General features: G+C 38.3%; 2 protein-coding genes across 4 annotated transcripts in view; one reads left to right on the top strand and one right to left on the bottom strand.

Annotated features, from left to right (window-relative positions):
- The window catches only part of LOC130918910 (choline transporter-like protein 5), a 75768-nt gene extending 72910 nt beyond the window's left edge, over positions 1–2858 (top strand). For 2 of the 3 annotated variants that reach the window (XM_057841146.1, XM_057841145.1), the window contains one exon: positions 646–2858. In XM_057841146.1, the coding sequence (XP_057697129.1) occupies positions 646–836 (191 nt within the window). In that variant the 3' untranslated portion in view covers positions 837–2858. The remainder of the gene's footprint in view (positions 1–645) is intronic. The other variant, XR_009063853.1, reaches the window with a different exon arrangement.
- An 8734-nt stretch (positions 2859–11592) lies between these two features.
- Positions 11593–26689, bottom strand: LOC130918958 (cytochrome P450 2J2-like). Its single transcript, XM_057841266.1, has 9 exons — positions 26504–26689; positions 26144–26309; positions 21253–21399; positions 21017–21177; positions 20752–20928; positions 20548–20686; positions 12195–12379; positions 11970–12111; positions 11593–11845 (listed from the first exon to the last, which is right to left on the bottom strand). The coding sequence occupies exons 1-9, from the start codon at positions 26687–26689 to the stop codon at positions 11670–11672; spliced, it is 1479 nt and encodes a 492-aa protein (XP_057697249.1). The 3' UTR covers positions 11593–11669.
- Between the last annotated feature and the right edge of the window lie 1273 nt (positions 26690–27962).

The raw sequence follows: 27962 nt of genomic DNA, 5'->3' as shown, positions 1-27962 counted from the left end.
AATTTTGACATTTCTATTTTGGAAAAAAAAAGATGGATGCAAGTCAACACATGCATCTGCAGGTTCCATGAGGGAAAAAAACAGGATTTAGCTAGGGTTATAGATATTAGAGCGCTTATTACATATATTCATTTTGACATTTCTTTTTACAAATTTGAAAAACAGGTTTCATTAGGACCTTATTTTTCAAATTTTGGGATTCTCTGATAATTGCTTCATGTTGCAGGTCTTTAAGGGTTAAATTGTATAATGAGTGGTAAAGCCCCGAAAGCGCTTTGCACCAAAATACTGATATTCCCTAAAAGTTAAAGAAATCTACAAAAACTAGACATGCCCCGCTCCACGAATAAGTACACAATAAAATAAAAGATAAAGCTACATTTTGAATTGAAAATTATAGAATAAAATCAATGAAACAAACATTAAAATTGCCCTCCCCTCAAAATGTAAAAGTTTTTGCGCTTTTTTCGTATCATAAAAGCAGAACCCTTGTAAAACACGACACAACTATTAAAATTTACCAACATTTCACCAGATCCCTCCCATTTCAAAATAGATTGGACGTCTGTCGTCATAACTCTTAAATCTGAATTGCCTCTTTTCCTGCCTTGTCTTGCTGCTGCCGCACTCACCGGCGTTCTTCAGGCGAAGACCTAGAGAGGAACGACGGATCTGCCTCCAGGCCCTACTACATGTCTCCGGAGCTGCGCAAAATCTTGCACAAAGAGAATGAGGTGGAGATGTATGAGTCCGTGTACGAGTCCGTGTATGAGTCCAAGCAAGAGTCCATGTACGAGTCTGAGTCAGAGTCCAAGTCAAAACAAACTGATCAATGAAGCTCACCTTCCTTTTTTATCGGCTTGTTGGAGCAACAACTTTTCAATGGGAGTCATCTCTGTTGAACTAGTCACTATCTTCATTGTACGACGTGCGTCCATTTTTTGGGTGTTCTTTCTGTTTTCCTGCATTCTCTGCCTTACCCAAGCACATGCCGCAATGATGATTATAAAGACAAAATGAATGACCTTGTACAGTGGTCCCATTGGCACAAGCCAATCAACTTCTTCAAGGTGAGGCGCACTTTGGTCTTCTGATGTAATATCATTTTGTATGCTCTTTCCCTTCTGCAAAGGACCGTTAAGCTACATAGACTAAAATAAGCCCGCAACATGAATACTTCTGAATTGACCTTTTGCAAAAGCTCCGCCCCCTTACTGTTGCTAGATCGTCAAGCATTGTTGTTTTCGTCAACTATGACGATAACGAAAATATTTCATTGACGAACAATTTTTATATGACGATATCGAGTCAATAACGCGCTAAAAATATGTCTTGGAACACTAAAATATAACGAGACTAATGGCTATTTTCGTCTGATGAGACGACAACGAGATGAGTATGATTTTAATTTTCGTCCGATGAGATGAAAATGCAACATATTTTCTGTCATATTGTGTTTTTAGCTTGCTTTAAGTAAGCACAAAAGTCATGTTCAGTTTTAAAACACCCTCACAAACAACCCACTCACTCATGTCATGCGTTTGACAACTATTTAAAATGATGGTGCCACTTGAAAAAGTGTACCCATACGCTTGTAAACACACCAATAGGAGCGCTGCGATTGTGCCAATAGGAGCATCGCGTTGCTACACTACTGTTTGGGCAACCCAAGCAGTTTATCTGACTATAGGTAACTCCTACCACCAGCTGAACATGATAATCAATAGGAAATTTACACAATTAACACATCAATAGGAAATTACAACCTCAAACTGGTTGCTGGAACGCAGTGTTGTTAATAACGGCGTTAGAGGACAACGGCGTTATTAACGGCGTTATTTTTTTCAGTAGTGAGTAATCTAATTAATTACATTTCTCATCTTGGCAACGCCGTTGGTGAGGATGTAAAAACATGTCCAAAATGCGGCCCGCGGACAAATTTCATCCGGCCTCCAGCCTTTGTCATAAAATCAATAACGTCTCGCACGCACACAGACTTAATAAACTGGTCAGCAGTACTGGTACCAGCATATGAAGTTGCTTACACACTAAATGCTGCTCCTCATTACCGACTAAAAGGCAGCAGCACTCTAAGCAACATTACCCTGTGTGACCCTTAACTCCCAATTTTCTAAAACGGTGACAATCAACAAAAACAAGAAAGTTGACAATTCGACGGCCGACGCTTCAAGGATAGTTGGAAATTGGACCATTTCTTCACTAAAATACACAACAACTGTGTCTGCCTCATTTGCAAAGAAACAGTCACTGTGTGTGAGGTGATATTACCAAACAAGACACGCTGACATGTACGACAAGATTACAGGGAAGATACGTAGCGAGAAATTGAAGCAACTTGAAGCTAATCTAATTTCAGAGCAGCAATATTTCGCAAGAGCCCGAGAGTCAAAAGAGTACACCACAAAGGCTAGTTGTGAGATTGTTGAAATTATTAATTTGAAAAAAAATAAATAAATAAAGCAAATGTGACACACAGAATGGCTTACTAAAATTTGCTTAAATATATTTTTCTACTTAAAGGACGTCAGCCAAGGTCGGCCCCCCACATTTTTACCACACCATATCTGGTCCCTTTTGCAAAAAGTTTGGACACCCATGATGTAAAGGCATACGTTACTATGCGTTACTACGTTGGTTGAATGACGTGAGAAAAGTCTGAGAAACACGGACTAACGGAGACGAGAGACAGGCGGAGTAGGAGGGAGGGAAGGTAGTTGTGATTCCGTTGCAAATGCGATGCTAGATTACCTGGGTAATGACAATGCTCAACTCGCGGCTCTGGCTCAACTCATGCTGCTAGATTATAAAAAAAAAAAAAAAAAAAAAAAAAAAAACAATACCTGACTGTAGCCGATAGCGTACAAACTATGCCCACATGTGCTAAGGGTAGATATCACATGTATATAGATATATAGAACTAAATGCAAAATGACAGACACGGTGGCGTTAGCGCATGTATATAGAATTAGATGGGAAATGATAGACTCGCCGGCGTTAGTAAACAGCCGCCATCTTAAAGCAGTAGACGTATTAGGAAGGCTCTAGCGAACCTAACTTTTTCATCTAAAATACTCCTAAATCAGCAAAATCTTGACTTGAATCTATTTTTAAATGACGAAACAGCTTTAAAACATTCCCATGACGGAATTAGACAGAAGGGAACAAATGCAATAACGGGACCAATTTTAACAACTTTAATGGTTGATTCACAAAATGAAATGACTTCCAAACATAGCAAAGATTACAATTCTTTATTTTTTATTTTTTAATGAAAAAAAACATGAACAGTAACACCAGTTACTTTGCCAAGTAACTAATTACTCTTACATTTAGGTAACTTGAGTTACAAAATCAGTTTATTTTTGGGAGAAGTAATTTGTAACTGTAATTAATTACTTTTTTAAAGTAAGATTAAAAATACTGCTGGAATGTCACTTTCTCCCCACAAGTCTCATAGTCATTTCTCTCCAGTGTCTCCACCAGTGACAATGACAGACACCGCAGAAGCATGCACATGTCACGTGTTGTGCGTAAAACCATGCACTAATAAGGTGCAACAGAGGCGGGGCAGTGATGTGTATCATGCAAATGAAATGAATATGAAAATTTGTAGCAAAGTGAAAACTATAATTATTGAGGCAAAAGCATACAGGTTCACCTTGTGCAGTAAGCACAGGGCTGGTGTCAGTTCACAATATGCTACATGAAAAAAGAAAATAAGTTCAAGGTGCTTATTAGAATTCTATTTTTACTTAAAAAGTGGAAGCATTGTTTAATGTTAAAGCACTCATAGAACTGAGGCCAAAGTACCCGCTAACGGAGATATGAAATTAACTAACTTTAGCTAAAGATAGGCTTGCCAATAGCCCTTGAAATACGTAATCGTTCCGTAATTGGGAATTAAAAGTTGCGTTCCTTATCGAACCAATACGGAACGCAGTTTATTCCATATTTTACAATTGTCCCATGGGGCGACCCCGCGCGACCCGCGGCTCTGGCAGCGGGGAGGGGTTGGGCGGCGGTGCACCCAGCCTATGCACGTCTGTCACATACAAACACATACCTGCGCTCATGAGTGAACACTGAACCAACAATAATGAAAAAAGGGCAGGAGATATCAAAGACAGCAAGATGGTTATCTGCCTGCCCGCTGCTGTCTGCCCAGCACTGCGCTCCACTTCCGGGTTCATTGCCTAGTTACCTCGCTCGCTCTGCTCAATACACCGCCCCGCGCGTTTTCAAAACAAAGATGTCTTCAAAAGCAGACGCTCAGGAGTCAGGACACCCCACCTCATCCTCAAAAGAGGAAACGTCTCCAAAAAATAGACTGGAGTGGGAAGAGGGTAACCCTATAGAGTCACTGATGATGATTATAAAGCGAACTGCGAGGCAGGCAGGAAAGTGTTTGCAGTGTCTCACGGAGGTGTAAAACAGCATGCTGCAGGGGACCTCCACAAACGGAATATAAGATCCCAGAAGAGCCTTCGTCACAATTCTTTGTACCTGAAACATCCCCTGAGCTTGATTTGTTATGTTATTATGCTCTTGTATATGGATAATATATAGGCTATATTTATATTTACCTTCATACATCTTGCATTGATAGGAGCATAGCTAGGCAATTTCAGTTGCGAATATGGTTGATTATTTTCAGGAATGCTGATTTTTTTTTTTTTTTTTTTTTAAACATGCATTTATTATCAATCAATATGGAATGGATTTATGTACCCATAAAGAAAATCTTATTTTGTTACGCTAACTAATGCTCCTCATTTAGAATTATTCCTAATAGATTAACAGCAAATAAACACTGAATAAATAGTCCTACTGCGAATATATAGAATCTATTGATTGATTAATAGTGATACCAAAATTAAAGCAATAATTTGACATTATCGCATTATCGCTAAATTACTGCAGCTGAGGTGACAGTGGTATACCACACAGTAAAACGTGGCCAGAGCTACAATAGTGCTGACTGTGGACACAGGCTCAATCAGAAGATTTTTACCAAATTGGTGAAGAAAATTACTTTGGGGAGAACAAAGCAAGAGGCATTGTTGAAACACGTCCTGGGTTCAAAGGTGATGTGCTCAAGATCTTAACGTTACCTATCCCATTCTCAATACAGACCGATGCCTCGAATAAATTGAGCAGGAAGATGTTTCCCCTTGCTGTCCAGTACTTCAGTCCAGACTCTGGGGTCACCAACAAAATGGTGGACTTCATAGAGAATGTAGACGAGTCAGCTGCCGGAATTGTAGCTCTCCTGCAACATACCCTTAAGAAATTTGGCTTGTCAGTGGATCACAAGACAGTATTCAGTGCCAACAACACAAATGTTCATGTTCATTATGATATTCATAACTTCGTTTTCACTAACCTGCAGAAAAAAACAAAACCGTCTGCTGCAAGGAAAATGCCATGCCCGCATAGTGCACAATACAGTTTTCGTATCTAAAAATACATACAGTACATTTCTATGCATTTTAGGAGTATTGGGGATGCCCCTATTTTTCGCCCGTAAGGCTTTGGGCGCGAGGGGAGTGGCCCATATTTCTATTTCTGAAAGGTGGCAACCCTAGCTAAAGAGTCAGCTAAACGTAGACATTATTGCGATGACATCCTAGTAATATATGATATTCGAAAACAGTAACAACAACTTTGTTCCCAGTTTTTTAATGTTCTTACCTCTACTAAAGCAAGTTATGCAACACAGCGAACCAGTTAGACCTCTTGCATTATGTTAATATTAATTTAGAGTACACATAAGTGTGTTTGTTTAAACTTGCAGCACAGCTAGCCAGTTAGACCTCTGGCGTTATGTAAATCTTACTATAGAGCACACGTATGTATGCTATTTTATTTTTTATACATTTAGCTGGGATTGAAGCCACTCACCGGGTTAACTCTTGAGGGTTTATTTTTTATACATTTAGCTGGGATTGAAGCCACTCAACGGATTAACTCATGAGGCACCTCGTGTTCGATTTAGATACTCTTTAGGCACGTCGCTTCACCATTTTGGACGTCTTCTTTTTCGTCTTCTGTAAAGTTTTATAGCAGTTGGAGGTAGGCATGTGCTCTTATGAGATTCTAATGGTATAATAATCTTCAGCCAAAATTAAGGAATTAATGTTTTAAAATGTGTCTGGGTTAAAAAATAAAAAAAAATTAAAAAAACTTTTTTCCATTGAACAGGATTTTTTAAAAAACATATTAGCAAATTTGAACATAAGTATAATGTTAAGTTCAAATAAAAAAAAACTAAATATTCTAATTAAAATTTAAATAAATGTAGTCCCTTAGGTGAGCCTAACCCCACAGCCACAGCTCAACATTATTACCATCAGAACCAAAATAATTGAATTATTTTCCATAAAAAGCACGTGTATGACTCATCTCATGTTTACGGTATACCCTCTCTTTCTCAACACAGTTGCCAGAGAGAAAAAAACACGTTTTACAAATACTAGTCACACTAAATACACTGGAGTTAACTCTCGTAGCTGGTGGGAAACCTTCATGACAGTATTTACTAACCTTTAATTTTGTATAAATGCGAAATCACATTAGAGGTATTGCCTCCTCGGGAGCCACCCTCCGCAAACATGTCGATTGGCCCTCCTCTTCTAAGCTGCGGCCGTCTGTCACTTTTCTGTAGCCGAAGTATTCCCATAACAGCGATTTTGTTGTTTTCGATGGGGGAAAGAGTTCAGGAGTTTCATCTCCTTCAGCCATCGTGTAGCACAGCTGACTCACTGACACTGAGCAACAAGCGGTGGGGGAGGGTTGAGTCTTGCAGCTCTAAGGAATTCTCCCTGTATTTTTGGGAAATAAAAAATAGCTAATACCGTAGGGACGGTATGAAGGAATTTATTTTGCGGTTCTGAAACCGTGACGTTTTGATACCACAGTATAGCGGTAATCAGCACGACTAGCTGGAGGTTTCGTAAGGCTTTCGTAACCACCAAATTAAACAATCAAGACAGTGGAGCTTTGGTCAATGGCCGTTAGGGGCGGTGTTTACAAAAGGTCAATTTGATCTTTTTACTTTTATCTGACTTGAGATTCTTTCATGACGGTCAGAATGGGCATGGAAGCGGATATTTTCAAGTTTGATCGAGGCAACTTTCTAATGCGGTTTCAAATCTGACATGGCTTATTTTTTGGAAGGTGCTGTATGAACAGTTCAGCGACTCTAAATTGTAATCTATGCGGCAATGACATCAGCAACAGCGTTTTTAGAAACAAATGTGTTCTTCAATTATTTCTTTTATTAATATTTAATATATACAATGTTTGTTTCAGGTCATTTAAAGAAGTTCAAATGTTTATTATGTAAAAAAATATATATGGTGGAAAACAGACAACACTGAAAAAGCAGTTTCTGCTCTTGCACTCCTCTTCAAAAGAAACTGCTGTATTTTAAGGCAAAAGAACTGTTGTGTTTGATAAAACAATATGTCTATATGCTGCCAAAGCAGATTCATGGCGCAATAAGCCCCCGAACTATTTTTAATTTGTTCGTTTTACCCTGGAAACCCCCGTTTACAGACGTCGCGGAACCGCTTTTGTTTCAACCCAGCCATAAAATGAAGGTAATTAGTTATATTTATTATTCAAAATGTCTGTCATTTTTTAACTTAGAATCATTCATTGATGTCTAGTATTTCATTTGGAAAAAAAAAAGAAAACTTAAAAAAATTATTCACTCACATATTTCAAACTTTTAAACAAATTACATCACAATGAAAAAAATGGTGTCTGTAAAAAAAGTCACGGATATCTACCTCATAACTATCGCTTAATTATTTTTCTTTTTTTTATTGCTGTCTGTCGCATTTTCTCCGATATGTTAGATGATAAATAATGCATCCAAACAGAAAAATTGGAAAAAAAAAAAAAAAAATGTTTAAAATGGTAAATATATGAAAAAGAAAATCACAGCTGTGTCTTGACACTCAGTGATACATGCTACATGGAGTTTTTGGATCGAAACAAGGCAAGTACGCGATAAGATCTCATTAAAGTCATGGCGTCTGTAATTCTGCTCTCGCGTGCTCTCACCTCCAGATAGGGTTTTGCTGCTTTTTTTTTTTTTTTTTTTAAATGCCCTTCTGTTCAAAATTTTTCCTCCACCAGAAAATTGAGATTTTAAGCTTTCCAATGATGTATCACACATGTATATAAGACTATTTTGAGTTTGGCCAAATTGGGGGTCTCAGAGCGGAACTTCAAGTCACCTGAGTGTTTTCCGCCATATATAAGATGGTTCTGTTGACTTTCTGTATCCACTCTTGATGGATGTCTAGCATGATTCCTTTAACCCTTTCAGGGAAATTTGTCATCTATTCAAAAGTTGTCATAAGCTTAACTCAATCCATAGACACTCAATCACCGCCAGCCCAGGTCACAGAGAATGTGTTGTGGTAGTTGCAGGAAAATTGGTATTGAAAACGGCTATTGACGGCAATAGACATCCAATCCATTACAACTGGGATGAGGCTGTAAACGATCATTCTATCGACATCTGCCAGTAAAAATGGATTGGATCTCTATTGCTGTCAAAGGCAGCCAAAGAGTTCAACTATGTGAGGTCACAAGAGATTTATCAAACAACAAAAATACAGTACAGCAAATTTCTAGACCAACATACACACTGGCCACACTTACAGTATTTGAATTTGTCTGTATTCCTTTTCTTTTTTAAATGTACTGTATTACAATCTGTTGTAGTGTATTTTTTAAGTTTTAATTTTTAGAATTATTTATATTTTTTAGTATCCATTTTTGTGTTTTTTTTTACTATTATATATTATATTTATATTATATATGAAATATACAGTGGGGCAAATAAGTACTCAACCACCAATTGTGCAAGTTCTCCTACTTGAAAAGATTAGAGAGGCCTGTAATTGTCAACATGGGTAAACCTCAACCATGAGAGACAGAATGTGGGGAAAAAACAGAAAATCACATTGTTTGATTTTTAAAGAATTTATTTCCAAATTAGAGTGGAAAATGAGTTGGTCACCTACAAACAAGCAAGATTTCTGGCTGTCAAAGAGGTATAACTTCTTCTAACGAGGTCTAACGAGGCTCCACTCGTTACCTGTATTAATGGCACCTATTTTAACTCATTATTGGTATAAAAGACACCTGTCCACAACCTCAGTCACACTCCAAACTCCACTATGGCCAAGACCAAAGAACTGTTGAAGGACATCAGAGACAAAATTGTAGACCTGCACCAGGCTGGGAAGACTGAATCTGCAATAGGTAAAATGCTTGGTGTAAAGAAATCAACTAAGGGAGCAATTATTAGAAAATGGAAAACATACAAGACCACTGATAATCTCCCTCGATCTGGGGCTCCATGCAAGATCTCACCCCGTGGCGTCAAAATGATAAGAACGGTAAGCAAAAATCACAGAACCACACGGGGGGACCTAGTGAATGACCTACAGAGAGCTGAGACCACAGTAGCAAAGGCTACTATCAGTAACACAATGCGCCGCCAGGGACTCAAATCCTGCACTGCCAGACGTGTCCCCCTGCTGAAGCCAGTACACGTCCAGGCCCGTCTGCAGTTCGCTAGAGAGCATTTTGATGATCCAGAAGAGGACTGGGAGAATGTGTTATGGTCAGAGGAAACCAAAATAGAACTTTTTGGTAAAAACACAGGTTCTCGTGTTTGGAGGAGAAAGAATACTGAATTGCATCCGAAGACCACCATACTCACTGTGAAGCATGGGGGTGGAAACATCATGCTTTGGGGCTGTTGTTCTGCAAAGGGACCAGGACGACTGATCTGTGTAAAGGAAAGAATGAATGGGGCCAGGTATCGAGTGATTTTGAGTGAAAATCTCCTTCTATCAGCAAGGGCATTGAAGATGAGACGTGGCTGGGTCTTTCAGCATGACAATGATCCCAAACACACAGCCAGGGCAACAAAGGAGTGGCTTCGTAAGAAACATTTTGAGGTCCTGGAGTGGCCTAGCCAGTCTCCAGATCTCAACTCCATAGAAAATCTGTGGAGGGAGTTGAAAGTCCGTGTTGCCCAACGACAGCCCCAAAACATCACTCCTCTAGAGGAGATCTGCATGGAGGAATGGGCCAAAATACCAGCAACAGTGTGTGAAAAGCTTGTGAAGCGTTACAGAAAAGTTTGGCTTCCGTTATTGCCAACAAAGGGTACATAACAAAGTATTGAGATGAACTTTTGGTATTGACCAAATACTTATTTTCCATCATGATTTGCAAATAAATTCTTTAAAAATCAAACAATGTGATTTTCTGTTTTTTTGTTTTTTTTTTGTTTTTTTTTTTCACATTCTGTCTCTCATGGTTGAGGTTTGCCCATGTTGACAATTACAGGCCTCTCTAATATTTTCAAGTGGGAGAACTTGCACAATTATTGGTTGACTAAATACTTATTTGCCCCACTGTATATTACTATTTCTAAAAAAGAAAAAAAAAATCCAGATGTGGATCCTTATTTTATTTAAAATTATTTATATTTTTATTGCCCTTCACAAAATACGGGCAGGCAACACAAATACTGCAATTGGATGTCAAATGGGTTCTGCAAAATATAGTTCCGTGGGCTGCATGTTTGTCCTATATGAATTTAATAAAAATGTGAGAGGAAAATAACTCGTGCATGAAAGGGTTCATGATTGGATGTTTGTCTTTCTCGGTTTATGTCTTCCACCACCTCTATACTTCACGCACAATAAAAAGTTGTTACATCATTCATTACACTTTAACAATGAGGCTCATAGATGTACTGTAAACCAGATGTGATTAGAGGTAAAGGAGGGAGGATTAATAGTGTTTTTAATGTGCCTAACTGTGAGGGGACTTAAGACCTTTTTTTGTTCTTGGATTTTAGCGCATGATGTTTTTTTGAAATACAATTTGTAAAAGATTATCAAAGGCATTCTTGGTACTTTTTTTTTTTTTTTAATTATTGGGTGGTTCAGATACAGTGCTGTTTTAATACCGAGTATAATTAACACATCTGTCAGTAGTTTGTCATTTGCAATTAGGATTTTTTTTATTGATGAATTTTGATGACAATGTACATTTTTTTAATAATAAAGTTGACTGGCTTTAGTGTGTGGGTTGGTGTTTACTGTAACATATTCAGCAATGCATCCTCAACAAAAACAGTAGGCGCTGTTGGAAGCAGTCTTTCAGGTCCTCTGCGTGTTCGTGTTCAATTCAGGTGAGACAGCTGGACTGGATTGCAAAGTAAAAGACTGGAGGCAAGCGATCATTACTGCGCAGTTTTAATTTTAAAAATTTCTGGGTGCACTTAGCTACAAGACAGGCTGTATAGAAAATGCACACAGATCAAGAAACCCGTCCTTCTTTAAATACAAATGAGGTGTGACTGAAACACCGGGTGATTTATTAGTCCTGTGGATCTTGCAAAATAAGTCATGAGCCTTGTTGTGTTGGCTGTTAAAAGTCCATGATTATCTGAGGCAAAACTAACTATCAGCAGTTTCTAGGAAAACAACTCCAGTTGATTGCATTAGGCAAGATGCATCCTGACTTCAGCGCGCACAAAATAAGAGAAATAAATCTCACACAATGATAGGGTCAAGGTCAATAAACGTAGATTTGACTTTTATTTTTCAGCGAGCTTTAGCATGAACTTTGAAGTTACATGGTGCATTTGTCACTCCGATGACACCTTCTGTTTTTAATTCCTCTCCCTCGGGGGCTGAAAAGGAGAACTTCTGAAACAAAGCCACCACAAAAAGGAAGACCTCCATTTTTGCCAAGCCTTCGCCCAGACAAGCGCGCTTCCCTGTTAAATGAATCCAAATTTAATGAGCAGTTTGGCAGGGTGGTTTGATTTTTAAAAAATGTTTGTTTTAAATGAAAGATTTTTTCTTTTTAATACTCATTCCTAGAATCTGGTTGTGGCTTACCTGCAGAATAAACCATGTGGGCGTCTGACTTTACAAACTTGCCGTCAGCATCAAGAAAGTGTCCAGGGTTGAACACGTACGGCGTCTCCCACGCAGTCTTGTCAAACAGAACGGAGGTCATACAGAGCATAATTGCTGTACCCTTGAAACACATTCAAACACCAACATTTCCGATGTCAATATTGATTTAGATAAAATCTTATGGTTGCGGTGTTGGAGAAGAACCTTTGGTAGGAAGTAGCCCCCTATTTCTGTGTCTTTGTCGAGACTTCTAATCCCAGTAGGAATAATGTTCGCTAGCCTCTGGATCTCATGGATGACTGCGTCAGTGTAGGGCAAGTTGGGTCTGTCAGCCATTGTGGGCAGACGATTTTGCCCGATCACGTTGTCTATCTCTGCACACACCTTCTCTGGAATTTAAAACAAAAAAATTTGCAGAGCAAACTTCTTGTTGTAAATGTCATTGTAAAGATTACAATGGCCAACCATTTTTTTAAAAATCCATACAATTTTTGGTTGATATCAAATCTGACATTACTTTTTCCTCTGAGCTTGTGTTTTAATGCAATTGGCATTTTTTGATATTACCGTATTGGCCCGGATATAAGACGGCCCTAATTATAAGACGACCCCCTCTTTTTTAAGACTCAATTTTGAAAAAGACTTTTGAACACCAAATTAATTTTTATACAGAAAATAATTACAGTACATCTGAAACAAATGATTATAACAATATATTTGAGAGATAAAGCATGTTATTCTGCCTCATTCAAATCTTAATATCTGAACATTTAAATACGTAAACTAAAGTGCAATCACATTTGTAAATGAATGGCTTCTGGTTTTTGAAATGTAAATAAACCAATCCATTGTGATAACACAACAAAATTGCAATAACTGCATTGACCATCAAAGTGAAGTCTAACTGTAACTAGTCTTGAAACAAATCTGAATAAGGAAAAACATTGCAATAAAATAATGCAAACTGGTTAAACTTGAGAGTAGCTGAGATCTGTCATGACAGAACATTGCTTCAATGATATCTGGCGCCATCTAGCGTTGTGAATGGGGAGAGTAGCTGAGATCTGTCATGACTAGGGATGGGAATTGATAAGATTTTTACGATTCCGATTCCATTATCGATATTGCTTAAAGATTCGATTCTTTATCGATTCTAATTTGGACTAATAGATTGTATTGGGTTCTGGGCTCAATATGTTTTATGTTCATTCGCCTCGGGGTGTCGGTTAGAACACAAGGAGCGGAGAGTGGAGATGGTCTTTGGCACTTTTAATCCAACTTGGCAACAGGCATAAATACAGTTGTGGTCAAAAGTTTACATACACTTGTGAAGAACATAATGTCATGGCTCTCTAGAGTTTCCAGTTATTTCTACAACTCTTGATTTTTCTCTGATAGAGTGATTGGAACAGATATTTCTTTGTCACAAAAAACATTCATGAAGTTTGGTTCTTTTATGACTTTATTATGGGTGAACAGAAAAAAGTGATCAAATCTGCTGGGTCAAAAATATACATACAGCAACACTAATATTTGGTAACATGTCCCTTGGCCATTTTCACTTCAATTAGGCGCTTTTGGTAGCCATCCACAAGCTTCTGGCAAGCTTCTGGTTGAATCTTTGACCACTCCTCTTAACAGAATTGGTGCAGTTCAGTTAAATTTGATGGCTTTCTGACATGGACTTGTTTCTTCAGCATTGTCTACAAGTTCTCGATGGGGTTTAAGTCAGGACTTTAAGAAGGCCATTCCAAAACCTTAATTCTAGCCTGATTTAGCCATTCCATTACCACTTTTGATGTGTGTTTGGGGTCATTGTCCTGTTGGAACACCCAACTGCGCCCAAGACCCAATCTTCGGGCTGATGACGTTAGGTTATCTTGAAGAATTTGAAGTTAATCCTCCTTCATTATCCCATTTACTCTCTGTAAAGCACCAGTTCCATTGGCAGAAAAACAGCCCCACAGCATAATACTACCACCACCATGCTTGACGGTAAGCATGGTGTACTTGGGGTTAAACCTTTTCTCCTCCAAACATATTGCTGGGCATTGTGGCCAAACAGCTCGATTTTTGTTTCGTCTGACCACAGAACTTTCCTCCAGAAGGTCTTTGTCCATGTGATCAGCAGCAAACTTCAGTCGAGCCTTAAGGTGCCGCTTTTGGAGCAAGGGCTTCCTTCTTGCACGGCAGCCTCTCAAACCATGGAGATGCAAAACACGCTTGACTGTGGACACTGACACCTGTGTTTCAGCAGCTTCTAATTCTTGGCAGATCTGCTTTTTGGTGATTCTCTGTTGAATCTTCACCCTCCTGACCAATTTTCTCTCAGCAGCAGGTGATAGCTTGCGTTTTCTTCCTGATCGTGGCAGTGACAAAACAGTGCCATGCACTTTATACTTACAAACAATTGTTTGCACTGTTGCTCTTGGGACCTGCAGCTGCTTTGAAATTGCTCCAAGTGACTTTCCTGACTTGTTCAAGTCAATTATTCGCTTTTTCAGATCCATGTATGTATATTTTTGACCCAGCAGATTTGATCACTTTTTCTGTTAACCCATAATAAAGTCATAAAAGTACCAAACTTCATGAATGTTTTTTTGTGACAGAAGTATCTGTTCCAATCACTCTATCGGAGAAAAATCAGAGCTGTAGAAATAACTGGAAACTCAAGAGAGCCATGACATTATGTTCTTCACAAGTGTATGTAAACTTTTGACCACAGCTGTATATACAGGCCGTGGCACTTTATATGAGAATCATTGAATGAGCAGGTGGGAGCATGCGTGGAAAGATGTTGATGTATTTGTATGTGTGCGAAAGACTGGAATGTGTGGATATATGTGTGGTTTTGAAAGGAAAGAAAATTAGTGCTGATGCAATAAACAATGTAAATTGACTGTAAAGCAGTCAATAACACACATACATGACTCCCAATGTAATGAACACAAAGGGGGGGGGGGGGGGGCGCACAACCCGGAAGCACGCTGCGTGCACATGCGGTCATCTCGGCCATAAAAGTGGCGAAAACTAAGCACTGTACACTCATATGGATGTACAACATCATCTTAAGATGCTAAACTAACACATTCCCTCATAACACAAATGTGCAACATGAATATAATGTTGGGGGCGTGAGTGCGCGCGCACAATCCGCAAGCACGCTGCATGCATGTGCGGTCATCTTGGCCATAAAAGTGGCGAAAACTAAGCACTGTACACTCATATGGATGTACAACATCATCTTAAGATGCTTAACTAACACATTCCCTCTTAAAATGTGCAACGCGAATGTAATGTAAACAACGCTCTCCTCGACGCAGCGAGGACAAGCGGAGCAACCAGCCAACAGTAAAAACACGAAACGGTCACGCTGATAACGGCTCTAATTTATCATAAGAACTTTATGGCATGAAGAGGAAATACTTACATTCCATAATGGATGCTCGAAATGCGCACCTTACACCTATTCTCGGTCCCAGAATACGCAGCACGCATGACGTAGGACAATAACAGGAAACTGAGTGGTTGCTGTGGGAACGAATGCATACCCTTGAAATCTTTCTAACAGGAGTATTAAAATTGCTAATAATATCATTTAAGATTATTTTAGATGCATATATGCTATATTTTTCCTATAGCCTATTCGACGAGAATATGATAGACCCATTAATAGACTTGTTTGGAAAAATCCCCATTTCTTTAAGTAGTCTCATGAATAATGAATTGGCCTATGAATACCTCTACTTTATCACTCAGTGGCGACACCTCATGGTATACTTGGTGGATGGTTAAACTGAGAGCATTCATGTGATGCATGCTTACATGTTGGTGTGTATTATGCGTAAATTCCGTGACGTTGGTTGTTCAGTTTGGAATCTATAAAAGAATCGTTAGATAATCTGCCAAAGGATTCCATGGAATTGATACAAGCAGAACCGGTTCTCTTTAAGAACCGGTTCTCGATTCCCGTCCCTAGTCATGACAGACCATCGCTTCAATGATATCTGGCGCCATCTAGCGTCGTGAATGGGTATAATGTCTAGACCTCGAATATAAGACGACCCCCTTTTTTTCAGTGTTATTTCAATGCAAAAAAACAACGTCTTATATTCGTGCCAATACGGTATATTTAATCTAAAAAAAAAAAATAAAAAAAACTTCTTTGTCAGAAACGTTCTTAAATTAAGGATAGATATTGCTCAAAGCATTATTTGAAAGCAATTTTTTTCTGGATTTAGGTGAAAAGTGACCAAATTTTAGACTTATGGGTTTAATAAGAACATTTAGTATTATTCACTTAATTTAAGTGGAATAATCTGACGTTAACAAGTCTTTAACACGCAAAACAAGATGGAGAAAATTATTTGACTAGATTTAAGGAAAAATATTAGATAAAGACATTATAAATTTGCAGTTCGTAAATTGGTATAAGTCAATACAGATTTATTTTGCATTGAGCTTTCAACCTATCAATTAATTAGATTCATATTCATGAGAAATATAGCCCTGACCCCCGTTCACCCAATCTGTTTGGTCTTATTTATATCCCGTCCCTAGCAAAAAATGTACATGCAGGTTATGCTGTTATATCGTCCCTACAAATATTGAGATCAAAACTACGCTCTTGTATTATATTATCTAGATTTTTCATTTATCTTCACCTAATACCTTCCAATTCTTTGCATAATAGTAGGCATATAATTGACTTTCCTATATATTGTATATAAAAGTTGTAAAGCAATAAAACCTTCAAAAATGAATGAAATGAACAAAGAAATATATTTTTATAATGGGTCAAAATTGTTTTTCGAACAGATCATGTGACTAGCATCTTAGACGGTCATTTGCTTTGCATATTATTAAAAAAGGGGAGGGCAATTTTATTTTTCAAATGAATTTTTTCTTTGATTGAAAATATTTTTTTGATTTGACTTTTTTGGGGATTGAATGATTTCGACACAAATGCCCTACCCACAGTATGGCCCAAACACAAAAAGGATTGCTTCAACCAACGAAAACTGAATGAAAAATTAAGTGTTCAAATGCAAATTTTTCAATCTCAAATATTTTTTCGCATTCAAAAACTTTTTCTATGATAGAAATTCTTCTTTTCTTTGATTGAAGAGATTTTTCTTTTTGAAAATATATTTTTTATGAAGCAACTTCTTATTTGATTGAATAAAAAAGACAAAAATGTCCAAGCCAAAATGTGGCCCAAACACAAATCAACATTACTTCAATCAAAAAAGTTGCTTCAATTTAAAAAAAAAAAAAAAAAAAAATTTTTTAAATCAAAGAAAAATAGCTTTCCCGTGCATTCTTTTGAGTTTTTTTTTTTTTTGTTTCAAATGTATTTTTGCATTCAAACACTTTTTTTTGTTTTTGTTTTTTGTTTTTTATTGAAGCGGACAGACGCAAATCTACCTCCATATGGCTCTGCCCAGGGGATACAATTTTTGCAAGGGCTACATTGGCACAATACCGGAGGGCGCACCATATTCAATGGATGATGATCTTGGCGAAAAGTATTGCCTAAGCAGCCTGATGTAGAATTCCCCTCAAGAATGATGGGAAACAAAACGCTCAATGTCAACTTATTATTATAAATATTATTGTAAGTTAATTTTATAGCTGACACTGCGTTTCGGGGTCATCAACATGTTGTGCCCCCCTTGCCCAATAAGTCAAACCCAAAGTCAAACGCCTATGCCTGTATTATTTTGAAGAGTAAAGGGTGAAATATACATACAGTAATGTGCATTGGTGTTTTTCATTCACTGTGCCGCGGCACACGAATGCGCCGCGGCTTAGTGCCTGGTGTGCCATGGAAAATCATCAACTTTAACCTAATTGCTCTAAAACATTTTTGAAAATGAATCCACAAATGTGCTTTTGCCTGCTTGGGTGTCCGCTGTCCAATGGTCGGTAATCATGTAATACTCTTCCCTATCAGCAGGTGGCAACAGGTAGCTAATTATTTTGTTTAGTGACACGTCAGGTGGAGGTGACAGTAGCATTAGCAGCTAGCAAAACTTTAATGATGACAGCAAAGATGGAAAAGTTTTTGTAAAGGAAAGATGCTAGCTCAAAACTGGACACTGGACCAAATTCTGACCCAGATAAAGGCTCAAGTATGAGTGACGAGTGTTTCCTCTGGCATGAGGCAATATAGCAAAAGCTAACTTTTATTGGTATTTATAAAAAAGAACTGGACATAGCAGGATTAATTTTCACCTGGCATGCGATACCTACTCCGCTACAACAGGCCCAGGTGTCATGAGTGAGTAAAAGTATGTTTTTTCCAAAATTGGGTCTTTGTGTTAGTTGGATTCCTATTCAATGGCGTACCGTACGCATGCTATTTTTAGACCGTGACGTCACATCGTAAAGCAGAAGTGGGACATTATAGATAGACCCGCCCTCGCATAGAAACAATGTTATTTCTGCTACTTTTCTTCGGTAATCTTTCAAAAACGAACATGCTGATCACACATTGCTCTTTTTGGAACTTGTAGAAACGACTTTAGACATTACGACATATGAAGGATGTTTTCTGCTTACGTTTCCCAAAATCAAAAACTCGGAAGGAAAAAATGTGAAGAATATATTAACTTGCGCGGACTTTTAACACCAGCTCAGTGAATCCGTTCACATTTCAAATGCAGTAAACATTTTGTTGGGTTGGCATGGTCTTGCAGAGGACAAAGAGGTAAGCCATTTTGATATTTTGAACTTATTTTTTAGCGTGACTTTGTGCCGTGCTGCTTCTGTCTGACAATGAATGACCTGAAAAGAATTAAAATGGTATCTGACTGCTACTGTTACCTTTTCTGTTGTACAAAAAAAACAACTTTAGAAAGGGGGAAGTGTAACTAAATTATAGAATTAAGATTTGTTATCAATGAAAAAATTAAAAGTGTTTGTTGGCTGTCACTGAGTAGCATTTGCGATCGCTACACAAAATATAAATTACCCCCAAGAGCAGTCAGAGACGTAGGACAACCAGACGATATAATACATAGGAAAGACAGGGCTAGTGGTAAAGGATAGCATGTTGAAACGGGAGAATGTCATTGTCAGTCACGTAAGAAAAAGGTGTCGATAAAAAAACTAAGACTATGCTTAGGTCGGCTCGTTTTTTTCGTCTTTTTCAGCCCTCGACACTCAAGCCATCTCTTTATCTGAACATTTTTATGTACTTCCACACCTTTGCAAGTGAATTTGGCACCAGGGACATTATTTTCGGAGAGAATTGGTAGGTTTAGCTTTGTAAACATCTCCTTCTTACACGATTTCCATTTGTTTTCCTATTGGGGACAAACGGTGACGTATCCTCCCTTAGCAACAGTAGCTAACGTCATGAATATTAATGAGTGGAAGTGACGTGTAGCTTGCGGTACGCCCACTGGTACGCCATTTACGACTTGATATAGTTAACCCCTTCAGACCTGCATTTTTTTTTGCTGGACCCAAAAAAAAAAAGTGCTGATTTTTACTCCACTTTTTACACTACCAGAGCAAAGTGCAATTTTTTGGGTCGGAGATATTTCCTGCTTTTATTGGTTCTTTTTAATCTTTATGGGAAAAAGGGTGGGCCTTTGCTCAAAAAAGGAAAAACAATGCTGTAGATAAATAATAACTTCACATGTACGCAACATCCAAAGAACGAACGGCAAGAAAGAATGGCGGATGGAAACAAATGTTTTCAAATGTTTTCTTATTATTTTAGCTACTCACTAATGCATTAAAGCACGAGGTAAGTGAGATTGCTGATGAAGCTGTCTGACAATATCAATGGCAAATCTGGCCCACTGCATTTTGATGTGAAGTAGCTAGTTACAACGTTAGCGCAATGTTAAGCTTGCCAGACTACTTTTTCGCCTCAAATTTAATGTTATGCACTGTGCCTGAAAATAGACTAAAACCTGATTATTTAATGCCTATTTTTGCTCACAATGACATCTAATTATTAAAATGGTCATGAAATTAGCGAAAGGGAATTCTAGTCTGTATACCAATACCTGCAAATTGGACAGGGGTAGGGTGGATATTTCCGAAAACGGTAAGGAAATGACAACTTTTTTTTTTTTTTTTTTTAAATAAAGGTTATTTCTGATGTTTTGGTTTAGTATCATTTACGAAATGTGATTTTTCAACTCTTTGCGAAGTTTATTTCATTGTAATGAAACTTTAAATCGATAAAAGAGATGTCTGTGAACCTTTTTGGGCTTTTCGTACTCATTCCATGCAACTTCTGGCTCATTTTGCGATGTCAGTTCATATATCTGATTATATTTACTGTTGAGATGATGGCATTCTAAAGGTTTATCAGTTTGATTTTTTAATGATTCATTGATCAAAAGTTAAAAGTTAATTTGCTCATAGATTAGTTGTTAATCAATCGAGTTACCGTTTGTTAAATCAACTTTTGTCTATATGTTTTGATGAATTTGCTTTTAGTGCTAGATCAAATAAATGAGTCATTTTTTTGTTTATTGTTTTATGTTTCACTATAACCTAACTGTTCGAGTGAGAAAACATCATGTTGACCTACCCTGTACCTCCGGGTTTTTGATAAGATAAACCAAAGCCCATTGCAAGGTGGTGGCTGTGGTTTCTGTCCCGGCCGCCAAGAGATCCGCGCAACATAGTACTAAATTTTTCTCATTGAAGCCTTGGTCATTTTCAGTGTGCTGTGGAGGAACACAGGAATGTGACAATTGATTGCCCTCGGTTTTCGAGGCGATCCTTCACATACGTTCTTCATTTCAATCAGAAAAGAGTCGATGTAGTCTCTCGGGTTGTCAGGGTCCAGCTCACGTTTGTGCCTCTCCACTTCCTCTCTCATGAAAATATAGATCTTCTCTCGAAGACTGAATAACATGTTGTGAGGACCAGGCAGGTATTGCATGATTTGGGGAAATACGTCGTAAAGCTGTCCAAATAAGAATGGAGTAGTCACATTTTGGATGGCCGCAGACCTTTTCAACATGACATCAAACATCTATAGAGGAATGACTTACTTCAGCCCAGATGGAACCCTCCATCCTGATTAATTCATTTATAATATTGACCATACTAACAAATTTGTGGTCGCTGTACTCAAAGCGTCTTCCTGTCAACAGCTGGCAGATGATGTTGAACACAGCATTGTTGATAATTCCTTTCGTGTCAAAAGGCTCACCTAGTGAAGAAGAATTGAACACAGTTAACACAGTGATATTTTTGTTCGGATGCAGATTTTGAGCGGCTAAATCACCATTCTCCTTCTCAATCTCTTCTCGCATGTTTCGGATCTCCTCACGTATGTTTTGCTCCATTACGTTCTTGCCCCAACTGCGCCAAGTTGATAAGACGAAACGTCGATGCCTTTTGGACATTTCGCCGTTGCTGCAGAAAAACCCACCTGTGACAAATATGTAGAATTACTCATGATGAGAACAACGAGAAGTGGATTTATTTATACCACAGTCATTCAAGTCATAACATCTATGTAAAAAGAGGGTTCAGGGTTTCACCCTAACAAATGTTGACTGGGCTCAGGTGCGATGAGCATAAATGGGACCTTCTAAGTAGATCGTCAGGACGGGGATGGGGGTGCTAGTGGAAAATAGAAACCTCAAGACGATCGTCCGATGTGTGTGTGGTCGGATGGTACAGGTGGAATTATTTTTTTTCCAGACAACCGACCAAGGTGAGTTGGGGAGCTGTCAGAGATATTTTAACACTTTAAAACAGTATTTTAAAGCTTTGCGCATCATCTTCCTTTTCTGTTTTTTGTTTTTTTGTGTGTGTGTTTGACCCGCCCTTCGCCCAACAACACCCACTTTACGCCCGCAAACAAAATCTAGAGGCCCACAAGCAATCCCACCCCCCTAAATTCTGCCTCTGATGATCAATTGTTATGTAATTTTTAGGGCTGTCAAAATTATCGCATTAACGAGCGGTAATTAATTTTTTAAAATTAATCTGGTTAAAATATTTGACGCAATTAACGCACATGCCCCGCTCAGACAGATTAAAATGACAGTACAGTGAAATGCCCACATGTTAATTGTGTTTTATGGAGTTTTGCCGCCCTCTGCTGGTGCTTGGGTGCGACTGATTTTATAGGTTTCAGCACCTATGAGCATTGTGTAAGTAATTATTGACATCAACAATGGCAGGCTACTAGTTTATTTTTTGATTGAAATTTTTACAAATTTTTTTAAAACGAAAACATGAGGGGTTTTAATATAAAATTTCTATAACCTGTAATAACATTTATCTTTTAAGAACTACAAGTCTTTCTATCCATGGATCGCTTTAACAGAATGTTAATAATGTTAATGCTATCTTGTTATTGTTATAATAAACAAATACAGTCCCTATGTACCATATGTTGAATGTATATATCCATCTTGTGTCTTATCTTTCCATTCCAACAATAATTTACAGAAAAATATGGCATATTTTATAGATGGTTTGAATTGCGATTAATTGCGATTAATTACGATTAATTAATTAAATTTTAAACTGTAATTAACTCGATAAAAAATTGTAATTGTTTGACAGCCCCAGTAATTTTGCTGTGCTGAATCCAAATCTGACATTTTCTGTACTAGGTTTGTTTTTGTTTTTTTTTTTTTCAGATCTAAGATTTCCTTTTTTTTTTTGTTTTGCTTTGGGGTTTTTTTGAATGCAAAATTATTGCAATGCAATATTTTTAGCTGACACTTAGGCTACATTTTGTTACTTTTGGGCTATTTTTTTAATTAAAAATACTTTTTATACTATAGATAGATCAATAGATTCTATTAACAGACTCAAGGTCCATATTACAAAAACACAGCTCAAGCAAAAGATTAAAAATTAAAATAATAACAATTAGAGGTGAGAATCTTTGGACACCTAACGATTCTTTTACGATTACGATTCAGAGGCTCCGATTCGATTATAAATCGATTATTGATGACACCCACAAACCTCCCAAGCTATTTGCTGCTTTCAATGTTTCGTACATTAGTTCCATAAATTGAACAAAAAGCCTCTCAGATTTATACAAACGACTATTTCAGTATCAAGCTAACAGTTCAAAACAGTAAATAAGATACGCAAGTCCCCATTCTGCATCAGCAGAAACTACATTCAATTAATTTAATGTTGTGAATCAACCGCTAAAGTTGTTAAAATTGCTCCTGTTATTCCATAATTTACTTCCGTCTACTTTCGACATGTGAAAGTTTTTAAACTGTTTTAAAGATAGATTCAAGTCAAGATTTTGCCGATTTAGGAGTATTTTAGATAAAGAGTTAATTAGGTTCGCTTGGAAGGTTCGCTACAACAGCCTTCCAGGGAAGCCTACGCTTTAAGATGGCGGCTGTGTACTAACGTCATTAAGTCTGTCATTTTGCATCTAGTTTTCTATACATGTGCTGCTAACGCCGCCGAGTCTGTCATTTTGCTTCTAGTTTGTTATACATGTGATTTCTTCCGTAGCATTATGTGGACGGAGTTTGTAGCGGCTGTCGGCAGCAGTCAGGTATTATTGTTTTTTTTTATCTAGCGGCATGAGTTCAGCCAGAGTTGTGAGTTGAGCATTGTCATTACCCAGGTAATGATGACAAGCATGATGTTTACTCTAGGTCCGTTCCTTATTGCGTCCCGAAGACCGCGCTGTGTTTTTGTTCCGCTTTACCTGACATATTTCAATAATCGGGATTTGGATGTTTGTGAATCGTTCTCAAGTCCACGGCCAATTCGCGAATAATCTAAGAATCGGAAATTTTGCACACCTCTAATAATAATAACGATATAATAAAAATAAAGTAATCAAAAGTGAACTACAGTAAACAACACTGGGTCTCCTAGCCACCCACTTTTAAAAGGCACCTATGCCAGTGCTTCCAAAACCGTGACAAACAGCGTGTAAAAATGCAAAATGTTAGTCTATATTTTAGACAGATGCAGATTATTGACATTGTTCTCTATTATTAAACTCATTTGCTCCCAAAGCGGTATAAATATGTTCTATTTTTAATTGTTTCAGTGTCCCAAAGATTTTGCGTTTTTTTTTTTTTTTTTTCATAATAGACATCTCTGGGTTTCAATTCAACTGCGCTCCAAAGCACAAAGCTGATAATCCATTTTAAAGCAATAAAACTGGCCACCGGAGGGCAGTAGCGCATTTGGGAAGTCCAGCAACCCGATTCAGCGGCAACGAACGGCCAGGCCACACGGCCGGGGCGCCGGCGGAAGGATGCCAGGCAGCGGACGACCGAGTGGACACCTGGGGTGCCAGGCGCTGGAGGGCCGAGCAGAACGACCGGGACCGGACGATGTCATTGAGTCCGTGCTGCTCGCCGAGCAGACCCCGCAGAGACTCAAAAAAATCCATCTTTATGAGACAGGCGGCAGTAAGGGAAAAGTTAACCTGGCTGTCTCGGCCACAACAGCGTCTTCTCAGTTAGTTATGTGTAAATAAATTGTTACTTTGCTATAGACCCTACTCACATGACGTCACAACCACGCCCCCGTGCCATATTGTCCGTCAACTCGTTGTTGATGCATTACCGCTACGTAAATTCCTCCTATTATGGCGTGTTTTTCTGCTCGTTAACATTAATAATCAAAATGGTGAAGGCGTATGTGGCGGTGGGTTGCAATAACAGGGAAGATAGACGGAGAGACTTGAGATTCTACCGTATTCCGAGAGACCCGGAGAGGAGAGCGAGATGGACTGCTGCAATTCGACGAGAAAACTGGGCTCCAAACGATTACTACAGATTATGTAGTAGTCATTTTATATCTGGTAAGATGCATTTAATTTATATTTAGATGGTTTTGGGCTGACAACCACAATTAAGATTCTTGCTAAGCTAATCGCCGACAACATACCATTTCAAATTCAAGATGCTTATTTCTTCCACCATCTTTATTTTTTGAATAATATTTAGCTGGTAACAAGTGAAAGAAGCTGGCCTCGTCTACAGATCATCGGTTAAACAGGGGTGTCCAAACTTTTTGCAAAGGGGGCCAGATTTGGTGTGGTAAAAATGTGGGGGGCTACCTGGGCTGATTTACGTAGAACAATACATTTAAAGAAATTTTAGCAAGCCCTTCTGTGTGTCACATTTGCTTTATTATTATTTTTTTTATTATTCATAATTTCAACAATCTCGCCTTTGTGGCGTTCTCTTTCGACCCTCGGGCTCTTGCGAAATACTGCTGCTGTGAAATTAAATTAGCTTCAAGTTGCTATAATTTCTCGCTGCGTATCTTCCCTGTAATGTTGTCGTACATGTTAGCGTGTCTTGTTCGGTAATATTATTGCGTCACATCGAACTCTTTTTAAACAGCGACTGTCTCTTTGCAAATAAGGCAGACACAGTTGTTGCGTGTTTTATTGAAGAAATAGTCCAATATCCACCTATCCTTGAAGCGTCGGCAATCGCAGTCAACTTTTTTTTTTTTATTGATTGTCGCCATTTTAGAAAATTGGGTCACACGGGGTAATGTTGCTTAGAGTGCAGCTCTTAAAGTTTTTCAAACTTTTGTGAGAATAGGCTGATTTTGTGTGGACAAGTTAGTTGTAGATATCAGGGTAGCAGATGTCAGGCAGCGAGGGCGAAGACAGCGGGTCGAAAAATATCGATTTAGGCATCAAATATGGATCTGGCGAATGGATAGACTGAAGCTTTTCCACATAACACCTTTTATGCAACGCATCCAATGAGTTTACAGCGTCTGAAAGCACCGGGGCTTCCATGAATTGCTCTATAAACTGAACGACTAATTGAAACCATTGAGAATAGGGCTAAACAGAGACGGACAATATGGCGGCCGTTATCGTTATCGTGAGCTTTGTATCGCAAATCGTATCGTGAGGTACCAAGAGGTTCCCACTCCTAATTATTTTATGCAAATCTGGCTTCCTGTTCAGTTGACTGTACTAACAGATCTTCAAAGGTTTTTTGAGGGCATCGGCGAGTGCCAATTGCGCACCATTTCCAACATAACCGGCTAGTACAACCAGACCAAATAAAATCTTTTTATTTTTTTCAAAACAGCGTGATCTCGGTAGAGTATTGGACTCTCCCAACATTGCACAGGCGTGTATAGGAAACTATCTGAACAAAACTATTTATCCATTGTAAGTTAGGGGTGTGTACCTGCATTTTCGCTGATAACTCTTTTGTATATTGGAGTGGGTCCCCGATACGCAAAGTCCTCTCCATGCACCAAAAGGGCCTCTTTCATCATCTTCTGCCCGCACAAAACCACAACCTTGTGACAGCCGAGTTGCATACTGAACACATTTCCATAAATTTTGGCAAGCTGGAAACAATACGGCAGAAAACAAATATGCACATTATGGCACCAGAAGGACACACTTAACTGCATCAGTGGCTACAGTCCAGTTTTCTCTTGTTTTGGTTCGGAAGTCTTCTAGCCACCCCAAACACTCTGAAAAGCTAGCTGGCCCTACTCACAAAGTCCTTCAACACCACTGATAGACTATGACGTCTTACCCTGGTAAAATCGCCGCTTTGATAATCCATACTTAAAAAACTCCCAATGAATGGTATCGGCCGCGGTCCTGGAGGATAGTTTGGAGGATTCTTGTTTTTGAGGTACCCTGCCACCGTTACAAAGACAATTAAACATACTAAAAGACATTCGAGGTCAAACCCCAGCAGAAAGACATCAAACCACATGGTGACCGAGAGCTCCTGCACCAACTGCGAACAGGTTTTTCCTTCTTGTACATATATCAAGATGACGAATGTGTTTATAGGCAGAAATTGTAGTGCACCTGCTTCATTGTTAAAACCCAGCCCTGGCCAAATAAGACGTGTCAAAAAACTATTTGTCACAGAGTTGTCGATTCACCTACTTTACATATTTTCTCAATGCGAGAGTTTAAAACCTTGTGAAATCAGTATTTCAAAACAAAAGACAGTTTGTCATAAGTTTAATTTGTATTGTTATATAGAAAGTAATAATATTTTGTGTTTATCTTTAGGTTTCATTCATATAAACTACTGTTAAGGTAACCATCCTAAAACAGAACTTGTCCACTTTATTTTAGTGTTTGTATGGGAAGGCTCTTGACAGAGCAATAACGACACCTAGTGGAATTTTAAGGTCGTGCATGTTCAGCAAATGTATTTCATTGACTTTGATGGACATCAGGCAAGTGGATAAACTAAGCACCTGCGTCTGAGATATCAATACCTGGATGAGCACTAATTATCTTCTACTAAACCTTGAAAAGGCAGAAGTCCTTATAATAGGCCCAAAAAGTGTGAGAGACTCTTTAACTGGCCAGATAGTCACTCTGGACAATAAGTGTAGCCTCCAGCACCACAGGTAAAAACCTAGGAGTTCTATTTGACCCAGACTTATCATTTAAAGCTCATATTAAACAAACCTGCAGAATAGCCTTTTTTCACCTGCGCAACATAGCCAAAATTAGGAATATTTTCTCTAAAAACGATGCAGAAAAATTAATTCACGCGTTTGTTAGATCTAGATTAGATTACTGTAACTCCCTACTTGAAGCTTGTCCTAAAAGTTCTCTAAAAGGTCTTCAGCTAGTCCAGAACGCAGCAGCAAGACTTTTAACAGGAACTAATAGAAGGGAGCACATCACCCCTGTGCTCCAGGCCCTTCACTGGCTTCCAGTCGAGTTTAGAATTAATTTTAAAATCTCATTTCTTGTGATACTTGTGCTTCTGCGTCATCGTTGGCATTTGTTGATACTTGTTTGCTTGCTCTTGTGGGATTGTAATCAATAAATCTCATTTATTCTGCATTTTCTAATCAATAAACATTGTCTATTTTGCAAAAGTGTGCCTGTTACTGATTCACAAAACATCCGGTCGTGTTGACAGCCCAATAGAAAGAATTTTCTGTTTGAATTTAAATTTCAAGCATACATATAACCGCTTTGTTGGGGTAAAAAATGCATGTTAAGCCTATGGAATT

The sequence above is a fragment of the Corythoichthys intestinalis genome, chromosome 7 (genome assembly GCF_030265065.1).
Source record: "Corythoichthys intestinalis isolate RoL2023-P3 chromosome 7, ASM3026506v1, whole genome shotgun sequence".
Lineage (NCBI taxonomy): Eukaryota > Metazoa > Chordata > Actinopteri > Syngnathiformes > Syngnathidae > Corythoichthys > Corythoichthys intestinalis.
This window is presented reverse-complemented; position numbering and strand designations above follow the sequence as displayed.

Coding starts and splice junctions, on each gene's coding strand:
- LOC130918958 (XM_057841266.1), bottom strand. CDS start 26,689: ATGTGGTTTGATGTCTTTCTGCTGGGGTTTGACCTCGAATGTCTTTTA. Junction 21,178..21,252: donor AGAGATTGAGAAGGAGAATG/GTGATTTAGCCG, acceptor CTTCTTCACTAG/GTGAGCCTTTTGACACGAAA. Junction 12,112..12,194: donor GGGGCTACTTCCTACCAAAG/GTTCTTCTCCAA, acceptor ATGTGTTTCAAG/GGTACAGCAATTATGCTCTG.